At 43.9% G+C, this 16559-nt stretch overlaps 2 protein-coding genes across 5 annotated transcripts; both read right to left on the bottom strand.

Annotated features, from left to right (window-relative positions):
* Positions 1 to 125: 125 nt before the first annotated feature.
* LOC108032890 (putative cysteine proteinase CG12163) lies at positions 126 to 16238 on the bottom strand. Of its 2 annotated transcripts, XM_017106925.3 has the most exons (6): positions 15929 to 16238; positions 7639 to 8055; positions 2544 to 2671; positions 934 to 1680; positions 697 to 878; positions 126 to 639 (listed from the first exon to the last, which is right to left on the bottom strand). In XM_017106925.3, exons 1-6 carry the CDS (start codon positions 16034 to 16036, stop codon positions 374 to 376), a joined length of 1848 nt encoding a protein of 615 aa, XP_016962414.1. In that variant the 5' UTR covers positions 16037 to 16238; the 3' UTR covers positions 126 to 373. The 2 variants fall into 2 exon arrangements, with proteins under 2 accessions (XP_016962414.1, XP_016962416.1); XM_017106927.3 differs by lacking the exon at positions 7639 to 8055 and having other exon boundaries at positions 15929 to 16236.
* LOC108032895 (uncharacterized) lies at positions 3374 to 4222 on the bottom strand. 3 transcript variants are annotated; one of them, XM_017106933.3, is made up of 2 exons: positions 4106 to 4222; positions 3374 to 4038 (listed from the first exon to the last, which is right to left on the bottom strand). In XM_017106933.3, exon 2 carries the CDS (start codon positions 4010 to 4012, stop codon positions 3758 to 3760), a length of 255 nt encoding a protein of 84 aa, XP_016962422.1. In that variant the 5' UTR covers positions 4013 to 4038; positions 4106 to 4222; the 3' UTR covers positions 3374 to 3757. The 3 variants fall into 3 exon arrangements, with proteins under 3 accessions (XP_016962422.1, XP_016962421.1, XP_016962420.3); XM_017106932.3 differs by having other exon boundaries at positions 3374 to 4024; positions 4080 to 4222; XM_017106931.3 differs by having other exon boundaries at positions 3374 to 4024; positions 4106 to 4150.
* Positions 16239 to 16559: the final 321 nt, after the last annotated feature.

The raw sequence follows: 16559 nt of genomic DNA on the forward strand, positions 1-16559 counted from the left end.
TTCCTTCGTTGTGTGTATTATTAAAAATTATAAATATTTATCTTGTTGACCCACTGTTCCATGACCAACTGTTGCTGAGACGCGACAAAGGCTAACATCGATTGAATCACTGGTTAAATAGCTACTAAGTTTTTGATTCTTGTACATTTTATTGTTATTTCAATTTAAAGCAGAATATGTGTATGCAGACTTTTTCGTGAGATTACAGATGATGATCCGAAATGATTATACTGTATATGCGAAGATCTAAAACTTAACGACCTCCTCATCGCGTCGGTTGAACATTGAAACGGAATTGTACATAAAGTTACCGGCTGACATATTAACCTAGATATAGTCGTATGTATGTATATAAGGTGGACTCAAATTAACTCTAGGCGAGCACAGCTGAAGTGGCCATCTCACTGACGCCGCAGGTGTTGTCGCCGCGATAAACGCGATAGTAGCCCTGTTCTCCCCAGCGTGGACCCCACGAGTTCTTTACGATCCAGTAGGGCAGGGTCTTGTGGAAGTTGGGGTAGTCGGAGACGCCGTAGCCCACAACCAACACACCGTGATCGAGGTTCTTCTTGGAGCACAGGGCCTTCCAGGGATGTGAGACGCCGCCACGATAGAACTGCATAGCGTTCGCGTTAATACCTACACAGAAACATTGGTTAGAGGGGACCTCAGGATGCTCCATTGAAATCGACTTACCAATCGAAATGGGTCCGTTGGCGAGTAGCCATTCCTGCATGGCGGTTTCGTTGCCCTTCGGCAGGTCCACAAAGCCGGATACCTGAACGTGCGAAAGGGTCTTGTTGAAGTGGCACTGGTTTTTCTTGGCCTTGTATGGATACTCAGCTTCGTACTCCAAGCCGCCAATGTCCTTGATGGCTCTGTGGGGATAATGTCGATTAAAAAGAGAAATATCTTCGAACCATTGGCACTTACTTGTAGGCATTGTCCATGAGGCCACCGTTGCAGGCACTGTCCGTAGTATCACAGTCGAGCAGCTCCTGCTCTGAGAACTCCTTTAGTTCGCCGGTTTTCACGGCGTACAGGCCTTCGATGTTGCCGGTCACACTAAAGGCCCAGCACGAACCGCACGATCCCTGGTTCTTCACCTGGGTGACGACATTCTTGGGCCTCCAGTCGAACTCCTTGGGCAGTTCTCCGGGATACGCCGGGACCGCAGCAGCAGATCCACCGGTGGCCTTTGCCTCATCACGCTGCCACAGGCCAGTGCGTTCCTTGTACTCTGAACTGGTCATGTCAGCGAACTCAGTGATCCCGTACTTAGCACTGCCCATTTCGTTGGCGTTCAGCTCCTCGATTGTCTTTAGGTTCTGGCGGAAGATGCGCAGGCGCATCTGGCGTTCGGCGGTGCTCACGTAGCGGCGACCAAATCGCACCTGGAACTTGTGGAACAGGTGATCCACCTTGTCTAGGGAGCGGTGACTGTGCTTCTTATGCGTCTTCTTCTCGGCCCACTCCACGGATCGGCTGTGGCGCGCTTGTACCACAGGCTGGTTGCGGCACTTAAAGGTGATTTCGTGAGCATCCTTCCTCACCCAGGCCTTTGTCCAGATCTCCACTATGCAGCGGTGCTTGGAGTCCGAGCCATCGATTAGATCCGCGTCAATGCGGGTCAAGGTGCCTGAAACCACCTGCCGCGAAGCCGAGTAAACTTTCACGATTCTGAAAGAACAAAAATTATGCTTAATGAATTAAATATTAAAAAATATTTAGGGAACTTGTTTACTATTCACACTCTTGTGTGGTTTTAATAAATAAAGAGCCATATAGACGAATAGGAATATAAAACATTTAATTTTAAGAAGGATATACTCGAGTGATATTTGCTAAGCGTAGAGGGGTCATCCCGTGTTGAGGACGAAAAAAAAACTAATTTTTTCACCTATATAACTTATGTAGAATATACAGTCAAAACCCAGATATGTTGTGTTTGTTTTAATACATTTTTAAGTTCCCAAAAGGCACCATTTCAAACCCCCAAACGAAAAGGCCTGGCAACTTAATTTAATTTGTATACCCTTTCGGAGGGTATAATGATTTTAGTCAGAAGTTTGTAACGCAATGAAGGAGACGTTTCCGACCCCATAAAGTATATATATTCAGCGTCACAAAACGAGTCCATCCGTCCGTCTGTCCGTTTCTAAGCAAAATAATCTCTCAGTTTTAAAACTATCGGGCAGAAACTTTCCCAAATGTCTTCTTCCTATTGCAGGTAGTATATAAATCGGAACCAGCCGGATCGGACAACTATATCTTATAGCTCCCATAGGAACTATCGGTAAAAATAATGGTCTAAAACTAAGAATGAAATCATTTTTTTATATTACTGAAGTCAGCAACAATTTTTAAAAATTTCACATGGTGTTACAAAAGTGGCTTATTTCTTATAACTGTAAGGGTATACAAAATTCGGCTTGCCGAAGTTAACTTCCTTTCTTGTTTCGTTGGTATAAGTCATGTTAAACTAACAGAATAAAAAATGTTATAAACAAAATTATCCCAACACGGGGATAATGTGTGCTCACTTGTATTGGGGACCCTCTCCAGCGATAAGTTTATCAAGGGACTCTTGCAATTGCGCCTTGGCCGCCTCCTCGTCGTAAGGCTTATGCTCACCCACGATGTCATTCAGACTGCGTCTGCTGCGATGGATCTGTAATAAATGTGTATACATGTATTAAAAAAACAATACTTTAAGAATTCTCGTGGACCGGGCAAGCAATAAACAGAAATTTTGCCTTTGTTCCGACCGCTTTTGTACTCTGTCCATGGCTGGCAAAGAAAAAGCAGAGCTATTTCCAACGACACCTGAATGGTAAGTTAATGACCGCTGTCGTAGACGCATCCACATCTTGTGACATTTATCGTTTGACCAAACTTAATAAATTACACTTTTAGAACAAAAAACACAGTGGATAACAAAAGACCTCGCCCGACTTACACTTACCCAACAAAAGATACTTCTTAAAACAATTATCAAGCAGTTGGGTGAATATTTTTGTTCAGGAATAGAAAATTGATTTATTCTTGGTTAGGATCAGTAGCCGAGTCGAACTAGCCTTAACCGTCTGTTTTATTCTTTTAATAAGCCCATTCATCAAAGTTATTACAAAGTTATTATCAAATATGACATTCCGGAATCCACTGATTTGTAGCATGCATATCTTTATCTCCCTCGCACTAAGTATAGTTAGAAACGATAGTCGTTTCTTGTTATATTTATTAGATTCTTTTTTATTGTACAATAATGTCCAATGTTTATATTCAGATATTTCCTATACTATTTGTGAAAGGTGTTGATTAGCTCATTGCCTACAAACCCAGTCAACATAGTCAGCTTAAACACGTTTGGAACTTTAGATTTTGGATTTAGACACCTGTATTGTTTAATTGTAAATTCGCAATAATGTAGTCATGAACTCCAACTATTTTTCGAGAAAAATTTTGCATAAACTGAGTTTGACATATTCGTCTATAATTTTGGTGTATGAAACTATTTTTTGATTGAAATATTTATTCTGTTGTCCATCCTAGTGAAGAATAGGACTCCATTGGTCTCAGTGACAATTGCGAGGGTCAGACCAAAATTTGGACAGGTGGTTTCCCCGGTAAGGCCCTCTACGTTACGGTTTTGAACTCCCAAAACGCGGGCAGCAAAGTTCTCTAAAAGGCGAAAATAACTCAAGACCCCAGCCAAAGCGCGAAACCAGACAGAAGAACGGGAGGTACGGTTCAAGAATCATAGCCCGCATTCAAAGGGCAGAATGTAATCGTCCAGCATGCGCACTCGCCGGAGTTTTCCTTCAGAGTCGACTCCCACCTCGCCACCACTGGCTGCCACCTGCTGCTCGACCTTGACATCCGCGTCCTCCCTCAACTCCACCTGATGACGCTGCACCACCAACATGCCAGCTGCAATGGCCGCCTCCTGGCGCAACCAACCGGACATGATCCAGATACGGCGGATGCAGGTCGTCAGTGCAAATTGCTTCATCGTGAAAAATCTCTGCAAACTCGCATCTATCAGTTAAGATACATTGTTGAAAATATATTACCTTCACCTTAAAAAAAATATATTAAAACGTACTTGATATAGGGGGTTCAGTTCGAGTATACCGCGTGATGTCAACTGGAATTTGGATTTGGACCCAAATGACTGACAACTTTCTTCCAGCCCTACTTGGACCCCCATTTTAGGATTTTCCCAATCGGGGAGCCCCATGACTCTTAGGCTATGAGGATGCTAATTTAATGAAAACTGGCTGCGTTTTAGTGCGGTGTAGAGAAACATCCTAATATTTGTTTCAGACTGCCTACGCATGAATTTGTAGGTTCTAAGCCAGCCTTAACTTACCCTCAAATGTGGTCTTATACTTGTATGTCTGTCTGTGCTTTTGCAAAACCTAACAAAAACATTCGGGGCAAGAGAAAGGCAGACAGAAGTCGAACCAAATCAGGCCTTTGTTTTCCGACTGAGAGTTCGTTAATCTTGTGCTAATTACGCAACACGGAAACACTTATCCATTACAAACAGACACGCAGCTGTCACCGCATCAACCTCCGACCCCAAAAAGAGTGGAGATGCGAGGGGATTTCAGTGGGACTGGCACATAAATAACATACGAATGCAAATGAAACAAGGACATGTCTGAATTTACATTACCGAAATTGACACAACGACACATTCGTACCAGCACACGTGGCTAGAAGAGTTGCGGCAAGGAACACGGAGGCCCGAAGCCATCCTCTTCAGCTGCGGAATAGGACACAGAAACACCGACAGACACACGCGGCCCATAAACCATTCAATGCCGAACACAAAACCAATTAAACCAAACATTTTGGCTGGATATTCGTTTGCCGGCTGGCATCGATGATGGCGATATGTTGATGCCGTTGATGGGAGTTGGTTTCTGGGGATCCGGGCCGCAGCCGCAGCCACTGCCAGGAGCCAAATGTCTGCTCCTGCTGACGCAGCCAGCAAACTGACATGGCGAATGCGAATGGGGACTGCAGGTGGAGTCACACTCAAAACATTTTACGGCCTACAAAGGCTGGAAATAACACAAATGGTGTTGGAAAAAATACTTCATACGCGTGGATAAAATGCGTATTATGATATAAACAACTTCTGTGTGCTTGTTTTAGGCTCATAGCAGTAGTGGATTGTGTTACTATATAAGGTGCTGGTAGAATTCAGCGGCTAAGCTGTGTCTGTGGCTAGGCTTCTCATGAGTTGTGTTATTTTGAAAGCTTACTTATAAGGGCAATTGCTAAAAAAGGCCAAGATCCCTCGTCGAACGAACGAAGTTGTCAGCTCCGAGAGTCTTTAAGTAAGTTGAGAAAATGCGGTGGAACCATTTTTCCAGTGCAGGTCATCTAGATGCGACAACAATACCGAACGGAATGTAATGGCTACGACGTGTGTATAATTAAAAATACGGGAACAGAAAAAGAAGGAGCAGCCGAGCCGGGCTTGGGAGTCCCAGGCCATCCTCTTCGATGTGTGCAGCCTGAGTCCGAACATGAATTCATTAAGCTGCCTGCCGCGCACCCTCTTTTCCAGCCTTAATTCTGCAGGTCGGCCTCTTTCCTATCCAGCTGAACCCAACCCAACCCAACCCGTGCCAGCGCTTTTAGTATCCCCACACCGGAACGGGAACTGTTAATTCAAACGTGTATTTCAATAAGAATTATAACGTAAATGATGTTTCAACGACCCTGGGGCACAGTGGGTGCAGGAACAAAGTGTGTGGCTGCTGTGGGTGGCAAGTGTGGTGGGCGGTGTGTGCAATGGTCCGTGAAATCCATTTGGATATATTGACAGTCAAGTGCTGAGCCTGGCTCTATGCTCTCTGACAGTTGGCGTAAATCAGCAATGCATCTGAATGGTTCTCATTTTCAAAGCACTTAATTAATTTATTCCGCGATGATTTTTCCAGGAGCTTATTAGGCACTCCTGTGGGTGGAAGTAATGTTGGAAGGAGCTTTCCGATTGTTGAATGTGTCCGACCCAGATTGAACCGAGTTATTACCATTGAAAGGTAATTTAGTCCCTCAATTGTGCGCTTTTAAACTCAGGAATTAAAAGGTTTTTTAATTAGAAACTGAGATTCGTCCAGCAATGACTTTCACACCCTTGCAAAGGATAATAAGATCTTAATAAACTTGCAATACCGATGCGAGGTAAACCACATTTGAATTATGCAAGTCTTATATTCACTAAAAGTTTAAAATGAAAGTTAGTAATAGTTGTGGGATGGAAGAATTAGACAATATTTTATTAAAACAAGTAATTAAATTTGTAATATCTGAGAAACAGTGTACTGTTTGGAAATCTCCTATTGCTCACATATTTCCCCAGCCAGAGGAGTCGGATTTAAGTGGCGTAAACGGCGTCTACACAGAAAACGCAATCTTCAAAGTAGCGTTCCAGCCATTAAAATTGCAGATTCTGTCATTGATTATTTAACCCCTTATGCTCTGTGGGTTAAGTCGGGTGGAAAGTGCCCACCCCCCTCGGTAGACAAATCGCCTTCGACCCACTGTGCGTTGCCCACAGAGTCAACCGCTGTAAAAAGTAGAGCACGAGGATAATGAGAACACTTGCCTCGCACTCTGTGTGCTTCTGCTTCTGTCGACACCGTGGGCACTGCACGGCCGTGCCGCAGGAGGGGACTCCCACACCCACCCTACCCACTTAACCCCTCATATATAGCGGCACTTGGGACCCCCAAGACATATAGACAGGCGCAGATGGCCCTCCCCAGGTGCCACGGGTACGGCCAAGATAGGGCCGGGCTAAACAGATTGCGGCCGTAATTTGAGAGCGGAAACTCATTTGATTATTAAGGTGAAATAAGTGTTTCGCGGGGGTGCTAGAACGAGAAACCCCGACGAGCCCACCCCACTACCTTCCTCATCATCGCCATCATCATCGGCACCAGGTGAAAAGGCAAGCTTAAATAAATTCAATTAAATAACATTTTCCTTTTTTATTGTTCGCATTAAGGAGAGTACGTATAAAGTGTATTTATGTGTAAAAGACAGAGACAGTGGGGATGGGGGTGAGTGTATGTGAGTTGGGGATGACAATGAGGATATTCATGGTGATGCTGACGATATGGTAGTAGCCTCCACCTCAGCAGGGTCCTTCTGCTCCCGAGCGGTCTCCTCCTGCTGCCGCTCCTTCTCCTGGCTCTTTTCGAAATTATACGCACCCACCGATAGGAAATCGTCGAGCCAACGCTTCTCATTATCGTTCAGCTCTGTGGCGACCGTGGTGGAGGCTACGCCCTCCTCCTCGGGCCCCTGCTCCCCCGCCACAGTCTTTTTTTCCGCCTCATCAATGCTAATTGCCGGGGCGGCCTCATTAGTGGCTTCAGGTGTTCTAAGCTTGGTGACTGTTATAGAGGCGGTTATGGCGACCGCAGCGTCGGAATCAGTGGGAGCGGGCGCAGCAGGAGAGGGCGCAGCAGCAGGAGCCGCCGGAGCGGTTTTGGTCGCGCTGACCTTCCGCTTCATAGGTCCCAGGTTAGTCAGTATCTGAGACTCCAGATTGGCCATCTCTGCGTCGCTCAGCTCGTTCCTTTGACCGCCATTGAAGATGGTATTACTCACGTATTTCTCGTTGAGCAGCCGAGCCTTCTCCCCTGGATCTCCGGTCACCGAGTTTTCCGCCGAGTCGGTGCAGTTGGAGGTGACCAGCTCTCGATGCTTGTCGCCCCACTGGGTGCGCAGCCAGGGCTTTTCCAGGATGACCAGCCGGCAGACGATGTCCGCCTCCGCGGGCTGCTTCGCCTTCTGGTCCACCGCATTCAGCAGGATCTCGTAACGCACTCCGGCGGTGATCTCCCGGAAGGCGTCGATCACATTAACAAAGTTCATCGACAGGGGCAGGAAGGTCATGGCTATGTTCTGAACCCCAATTAGGTTGGGCGAAAGATACTCCCGCTCGCCGGGATTCAGGACGTGCACCAGCTTGATAGGCGGCTCGCTCACGGCCTGATCCGTAGTCGTTTCTGCAGTTTCTGTGCTCTATTGATTCGGGTTTCGGGATTTTGGCGGATTCGGGGTTTGGGATTGGTGAGTTGTGGGAAAGACGAAACAAAAAGCAAAACACATATGAGGATACACACAAAGAGATTTCTGTTGGAGTTGTGGCAGACATGGGTGATCCAGATGCCGGGTGCGGTGGTTAGCGGGTTTCTGTGGGTGAGTGAGTTATTTTTGAATGGAGCAGCCAAGCCGTGTGGGTGTTGGGTGATTATGCGATACTGCCCCACCAGCCACTGAAAGCCAGTTGACCCACATGGTTAAGCCCACAATGGTTCTTGCCAGTGTCATTATTTTATGTTATCCGGATTATGGTTGAAAACAGACAAACGCAATTAATCCGAACAATGTCGAACACACAGAAAACAAATGTTTTTGTTAGTTTTGTCACTTAAAATTCCAAATGAGTTGTGATGGTTAAGCATTCATTTAGCTTATATAGACATGGATGATCATACATAACTTTTCAATAATCTGAATTTGAGACTTTAGCAATAGCACATAACTTGTAACCTCTATAATATAATTCAACAGAAAAGAAAAAGGAAACTATAACTCAAGTGTGTATTTAGCATTTGTCAAATTTTAAATTAATTAGACTCATGTCATTAATCAGCCTATTAATATCAGTAAATGAAACTGACTGTTTTTAGCATTTGTCAAATTTTAAATTAATTAGACTCATGTCATTAATCAGCCTATTAATATCAGTAAATGAAACTGATTACTCATTCTTACAAGTTTATAATGGCGATAAACGAAATTCAATTTTTAGAAATTTCCCATTAAAGGATTAACAACCCCTGCACAGCGCTTTGAATTAAGTAAGCAAGCATACGTGGGTGTGAGGTGTGAGCCATGACACCAGCGGGCGTGCGCGTAAATCCCCCTAATTTAAAATGCAGCAAGGCATTGCGGCACAGGGGGATTTGGGGTTAATTATAAATGAATGCGTTGCAACGCATAATGTCCGTCCCTCAAAGGCCCAGTTAAGCGTTGGTCTACCCCCTGCCCACCTGCTAGATCGTCCGGACCCAAAGCCTAATGAACTCTGCATAATTGCAACTGCAATTGCGGTCAAACTGCGGCATCGGATCGGGACATCAGATGACCAATCAAGTCAATCACTGGCCGACGCTTGACTGGGCTTTTCAGGCCACAAAAACTAATTAACCGCCGTAACGAATCTGAAACGAAACGATGCGAGCCACGCCGAACCGGTCTGTGGGGCAATGCAGCAAAATCCATCGATAAGTGATGAGACACAAATGCAAAAAGCCGATGACAGACAGTCAGTGGGACAGAGAGATGGATCTACGGACGACCGCAGACAGATTTTGCTGAATAATTTTAAAAATCGGAATCACAAAACGGCAGCCCCGGATTCATCTCGGGCTGCTTCTGGTCGAGCACTTGAAAAAATCGAGTAATATGTACTTCCAAATGCAAGATACATTTCGGTATACCATGCCAGTTAAAGACTTTACACAAATATCATCAAAACTAGATCGGATTTCTTCCAAATGTGGATATTTTAAGGACTCTGCATAAGAAGTGTCAAGTAAACACCCGTGAAGCGTGCACTTTTATCTCAAAAGCACCCACCCCAGTGCTATAATAGAGAATTTCTTAAAGTACAGAAGGGCAATACTACTAAGTTGCACAAGAGCACAAGGTCAGACATCAGATAAGTCTCGAGTGAGTTTCGAAACCCATGTTTTGCGGAGTGTATTACTGCTATTGCTGCTGATGCGTTGCAGTTGACAGGCGACAGCAGCCGCCAGAGGAAGGGGAAAGGGTCATCGGGTAGTTGGGGAACGGAATACTTGGCGTCTTGGTGACGTTTTGGTCGTTCATCCTCATTGCCGCTGACGTCGTGACAAAAAGCCGAAAAATGCATAAAAACTTTTGACAGCGGTTGCGTCACTGCAGGCGACGTTGATGCCCGCCTGATGCTCAAGCTGATTATGTTGAGTGGGTGGCTCGGGGCTTGGAGGACGGAGACGCCGTAGCTTGTTTTTCAATTAAACTTTATGGCATTTTAAACAACATCGCAAGCCATACCAAAACACGATGATGGGTTTTTAAGTTCTTCGCAACGCCCACTTGGTAAGTTCGCTCTGGTTGTCGTCCTGGCAACTCCTTGCAAAAGAGCAACCAATTTATGCAATACTCAGTCGGTCGTAAGCCTGCTGCCTTCTTTAATACACTCGTCTGCACTGAGCGCATCTAGGTATTATTAGTAATTGATGCTGCCACTCACAATTTGCGCTGCTAAGAAGTAGTGTGTTGGAACATCCGAAAATGTTTAGACTCGGTATTTAATATGTTATAATGCTGCCTTCGGTAATTACACAATGAATTTACATCCTACCGAAAAAATCGGTACGTAATGCCTTGGTCTTTTACAGTACTTTGGATCGTTATCCTCTTCTAGGACAGTTAAAGCACTAAACAAATCAATATAACGTGTAATAATTTACCAGACAAGAGGCCCTAAAGTTTCAGTATCTGTTTGTTTATTCAAACGACAAAGGAGTGTGTACTATGTAAAACAAACACAAATAAATTTGAGCAATTCAGTAAACGAATTTAGTACGTTTAAATTATGCAATATTCGTTCGCTTGACAAAAGGTGTTCAACTCAACTCCCTCCACGAACTGCACGTACTTAATGTGTGTATTTTAGCGTACGTATTTTCCGGCACACTTGCCATCAATCAGCCAATTCAATTCCCCGATCTGTGCAAACACAACGCGCCATCAGCATAAGCTCCTGTTGCAGTCAGTGGCTTACTGAACTCGCGTGTAAACACAAAAATCTGGCAGTGTAAATGGTGCCAGGGAAATATTAAGCGCAACGCTTTCGAAAAGTGTTTGGTGTTGCGCATTAAGCCGGGCTCTGATGGCAGTGTTGAAAAACTTTAATTGAATCATCGCAAACATCAACGAGCAAACGTTGCGTCGCAGTCGCTGCAAATTGGCAATTTGGCCTGTGTTGTTTTTAATTAAAGTTTAATTAAAGCGATTGGCCCGCGCGGCGTGCAAATAAATGCACCGCCAACTTCATCATCGCGGCGATATTCTTTCATTGGTGACTTAATTTTTCCACGCAGCCCATTAACATTTTGAAATCCACTTTCGCACGACCGGCTCTGTGAGTCCCAAGCTCCCATCCCCGCCCCTACTCGTCCACCGATGACCCGAGAAACCGGTATAGGATTAAAACTGTCAGTCGGCTAGTTTGCTGAATCCGAATCTGAGTCGGAATCTGAGTATCTGCGTTGTGCAACGCACTTGTGCCCAAGGTGAAGATGCCGCTCTTTTGGGCTTTGATGAAATGCGCACGTTTGGGCGTATTTTAGTGTTAATAAAGACATTAACCTTGGCAGGGGGCTTTCTTTAGACACCTGCTATGCTCTCTGGATCCCATTCAAACTGAATTTTGGGTTAGCACATTTGCATAAGGCTGTGGGAAGATGGAGCTGCGATTTAACAAAATCAAGTTCATTTTCTTGTGCTGGTTCTTGGTAGTTGGTTCATAAAGATGATTTTGTTTGTGTATTTATCTTTGTTCATATATGCTGATATTTATGGGTCCCATTTTATTGATATAGACATGAAGCTTTGGATCCAAATCGACAAAGAGAATGAAGCGGAATTTGTATTGATTTAATCAATATTTCTCAGTTGATAAACATGAGCTGCTCTACGATTTTGATTAAATTTAACCCAAGGCATAAACTACATATGTTAGTTGTTTATGTTCATAAATCATAGTTTTTTGCAAACAAACTAATCTAGAAAATGAAGTAAGCTTTGCACTAGCGTGTAATCTCATTTTCGTTCATCTCAGCCTCGCCTTAAATTGATTAATTCTTCCTCGACATCAGCATGTTGGGGTTTCAATTGTGACTTCACAATGCGGACCACATTGGAGCGTGTATTTTGTGATGATTTGGGGCATTCCATATCTTGCACTAACTAATAACCGCTGCTGAAATTTTAAATTCCGACCACGCTTCACGAAAGCATCTTTGGAATGATATTGGCTTTGTTCGGCGCTATCTGGCACCAGGACACCTGCAGATTCGGTGCCCACCCGTCCGCCCTCCACTGGCATGTTGGCATGGCAACCCAACCCACAGTCAATAGACAGTCCCCTGACCTCCGACCCCCACCGCTCATAGTTTTAAGCTTATGCATTAACCATCGCAATCCGATTCGCCCCTCCCCCACAATGGCCCAGTGTTGGCAGAAGTTGGAGAAATAGCTAGAAAATCCCGCCAGAATAAGACATCAAATAATATACGATAACATTAAAATAATAACATTTATGTTAACAATGAAAACTAACAGGAACAAAGCCAGTTTTTAGAACTGTGATCAGCACTTTTTCGCTTGCAATAGGCAGGATATCTCACTATAGAAGCCTTTGGTATAAGTTCAGTGAAGTAACACAGCATTACTTAGCTGATGTAGCGCAAGCCTGTTTGAGTATTCGTGTTCGAGATTTTGCACTTATATAGCTAGCATAACAACACCCAGGATCCCTGCTTAAATTTCCAATCAGACAATGGAGACACACACGCACACATGCCGCACTCCCTGGCATTTACCCACAGATTGCCCCCCTTCGGCCAAGCTCATTATAAACTTTGCCTTCACAGCTCCCCTGGGTGCTAATTTGCGCCCTCTGCGTCGAGAAGGGGCGGTATTGGGATAGGGACTGGAGGTGGGTGGAAGCGTAGTGGGGTGATTGGGTCTCGTTGTCTTGGGCTGGCCGAACCATTTAGTGGGTCCAATGCCGTAATTTGCTTTGGCATTTCTATTAGGCGGCAAATCATGCTCGAAATTATACAAAGGATGCCCAGACAAATGGCTGGATCGATGGATCCGTCTCCGCCGGGCGGAGTCAGCACTTCCCGGGGCTGATTTGCATAAAGCCAAAAGCCAGAAAGAAGATTCGCTTTGACGACCGCCGACAATTTGCTGGCAGAGACATCGATAGATTCGTCCATCGTTTCTCGGCTTTGTTTTTGCGGCTTGTGAATCATCCGATTTGATTTCCTCAATGACGGCCATAAACCCCTCCGACCACTCCAGGCCACTGACAGAGATTTGTGAGACAATAGTGGCTGATAAGTTGGCAGCAAGTTTTGTGCGAGTCTTGCCGCTGGCTTGGCTGAATGAATATGTATATTATACTCGCACATTATACCCGTGTGCACCCATAAATATTTGTGCGAGTGTGTTTGGCATGTGTGGCTGTATCCGCGCGTATAGTTCCGCAATAATATTCATTTATGCAAATTTTTCCATGCATTCTTTCTAGTCTCTGTGCGTGCGTTTCTGTGCCTTCGTTCCCTTTGTTTTACCCCTTGATAACCCTGTACAGGGGTATATTGCACTCGACGGGTGAAACACTAGCCCGGCTTGGTTTTTGTGTCGAATATTAAGTCAACCGAATTAATGAACTTGTTAATTAAATAGACTGCGTTCATTTATTTCTATCAGTTCCACTAGGGTCACTCCTAGTACCAAGTATTTCAAAACAGCATATAAGCGGCATTAATCTGTCGACCCTGCTAGGTCTCAGCTCTTAGCTCTATTTATTTAAACTTATTTTTACGTCCATTGAGGCATGCGTCAAATTAAAATTCAGCAGTTGAAACGCGACGCGGTAAATAATTCAAGTGCGCGGACGTCTGCGCTCCCACCCATCCACATCGCTGTGGGTTTAACTCGTTGAACCCTTTTTACGTTATATTTAATTATTTGCATACACAAATATTTTTGTTTGCCGGAGTATGATGAATGCTGCGAGGTTTTTTCTGGTTCTCGTTTTTGCCCTGCTGCCTGCCGGCGATTTAATTGATATTGATGACGCTGCTCCAAATGGCATCACCCCGAAGTCCAGCCAGGATTCCTCTGAGGGGTACGGGGCCAACAGGCGGTGCTCTCTCAGTCATTAATCTGGCACATTACTTTGTGGCAACGGGCGGACGAAGGGGGCTTCTGGAGTACCACAAACAGAAAATTTAATTTATTTAAATTGAAATCCGTTCCCCTTCTGAATCACGAAACATTTAATCACAATTTAAAGTCTGTTCAGGTTCTCGCAGCGGTGTGCAAATAAATATCCGAAGATTTCTCGGAATTATTTATTCGAGCTGATATCATCAATTATATCTCGTTGCTGTCAAAATTAGTCGTATTTTTTAGCAGTCGGCTGACTTTGTCAAAGTGTTTAAACATCTAACTATTTTCCCTATGACTACAACCTATGCTTCATTAAACCGAGTAATAGCAAATAAAAATCCACTTTAATTTTTCGATTATATTTAAACAATAACAGACCGACCCATATTATAATAACAAAGAAGACGCATCCCAGTTTTAAAAAGACAAAGGTCTTAAATTTAAATTTTACTTTTAACAACTATTACTATTCTTGTCTGAGATCTAAAAAATATACGTATTTAATTTGGTAATTGTATTATGTTTAATTTTATTCGTAGATTGCATCTACTACGTACAACCTGTATGTATCGTCGTTGTAATAATGAAAGCAAACAGAACACGCTTCTGTCTACTGGCTGACGTTGCTTGACTGTGGCGAAGTCTGTTGTTCGTAAGAAGTTCTCACTGCTTTCTAAATAAATTTGTTTACGAAAACAATTTACTGGAAACCCATGTACTAAGTGGGCAATTGTTCGCAGATTTTTAACACGTTAAACACCGTCTTGTGGAAAAGTGAACACCCTCGCTTTTATTGCCAAAACAATGTATACCAAAGTCTTAAAAGAAGAGTAGGCCTGGGCCGATGTTATTGGGGTTCAACGCTGGCAAGAGGGATGAATCCACCCTCGAAGACTTATTTCTTTCCGGTAACCCCATAACTCCTTTTTTAATAAATTGCCATCAAACGCTTATTGAAAATATACAGTTCGTGCACAAAAAGAAGCAGGTGCCCTGGGGTTAACAGAATTCCGACGGAAGCGGAGAAATTAAATTTTCAAATTGAAATTCCTGGTCCGTTTGTATGAAAGTGCACTTGAAAGGCAGAAATTAAAACGCAATTTCAGCGCACAAAGCCGTTTTAAACGGACTAGTGGGGCCACTTAATAAACCCCGATAAGAAGCTGTTGAAAAACAGCATAGTCTGGGAATCAATGGGTTTCTATCGGTCAAAGCGATAAGCAAACAGCTGACGCGGCGCAAAATAAACAAAGGCCGTAACAGGAGTAGATAAGCGGGACCAGAAATACAGCACTAAACGAAAACTAGTAACAATAGATCGTAATAGATTGGCGGAAGGAAATATTGCACTAACATCCTATACGTTTTCAAAGCATTCACAAATTTCGAGTCACTATAAAATACACATTATTTACTAGACTTAAACGCGGCAATACTTGCCACTCGTTCAATTAAGTTGACAATCGAACCTTAATCACAAAATCATCTATTAGACCTCACAAATTACCTAGCCCGAATTTACGTTGACTATGACATCTTAGTTACGGAGGTTGGACTGTAGGTAGTGTCTATTCTGGCTTCTTTTTTTCTGTGTACCTAAAGCGAGAACAAACAACGGGCCATCGGCCAATATGGCGAGTGTGTGCGAGCATAGGTGAGGGTGTGTGGATGGGCAGGTGTACGTGAGTGTGTGTGGGGTAAAATTGCATAGCTGTAAAATTGCATATTTTCCGCTTAGTGTCAAACCGTTATCCCTGCCCCCAAGCCGAAGCCCCTGTAAAGGGGATTACGTTATTTTGGCCCTCGCAAAAGCGTTTTGATGTGGAAATAGTCGCGTTGCTGAATCATAACAAAACAACACATGCTCACTCACCTCCGCATCGCCCTGTTCCTGTCCCGCTCTCTCCTCCGCGAGCTCCTCGCCAGCTGCTTGGCTCAAAAGCAATACAAGCGCAACTGTTGCTGCAGCCAACAGCCTCATCCTTGTGGGTGTGTGTGGCCGAGCGGGGTATTAAATTGCCCACAAAAAAATTGAAATTTTTGACGTTGCACTAATCACGCGCGGTGGATTGGTAGGGTTAACAATGTTTTTTCCCAATGCCCCACTATATCAAAACGCTTATTCAAATATCCCCAACCGGTCGCGATGACTGTTTGCAAGTTTTTGGTCTTTGTTTTCAGTTTTCTTTTTGGGATGGGAAAAATACATCAGAATATCAATACATCGATATTTTTGAATAAAAATAATTATTTATCGTGATAGTTTTTTCTTGCGATATATCGATACGCGGTAAAATGTTGGATTTCCGCCTATTTTCTCACAGCCATGTTAGAAATCGGTCCATTTTAACACTGCTGTTAATGCCCTGTACTATGGCACATTATCGATATCTTTTTAAAAATAAACGGAATATTTTGGTCAGCTAGAGGTGGATATTTGATACATCGCTTTTAACACCCGTTAGTCGTAGAGTAAAAGTGTATACTAGATTTGTGAGAAAGTA

The sequence above is a fragment of the Drosophila biarmipes genome, chromosome 3R (assembly GCF_025231255.1).
Source record: "Drosophila biarmipes strain raj3 chromosome 3R, RU_DBia_V1.1, whole genome shotgun sequence".
Lineage (NCBI taxonomy): Eukaryota > Metazoa > Arthropoda > Insecta > Diptera > Drosophilidae > Drosophila > Drosophila biarmipes.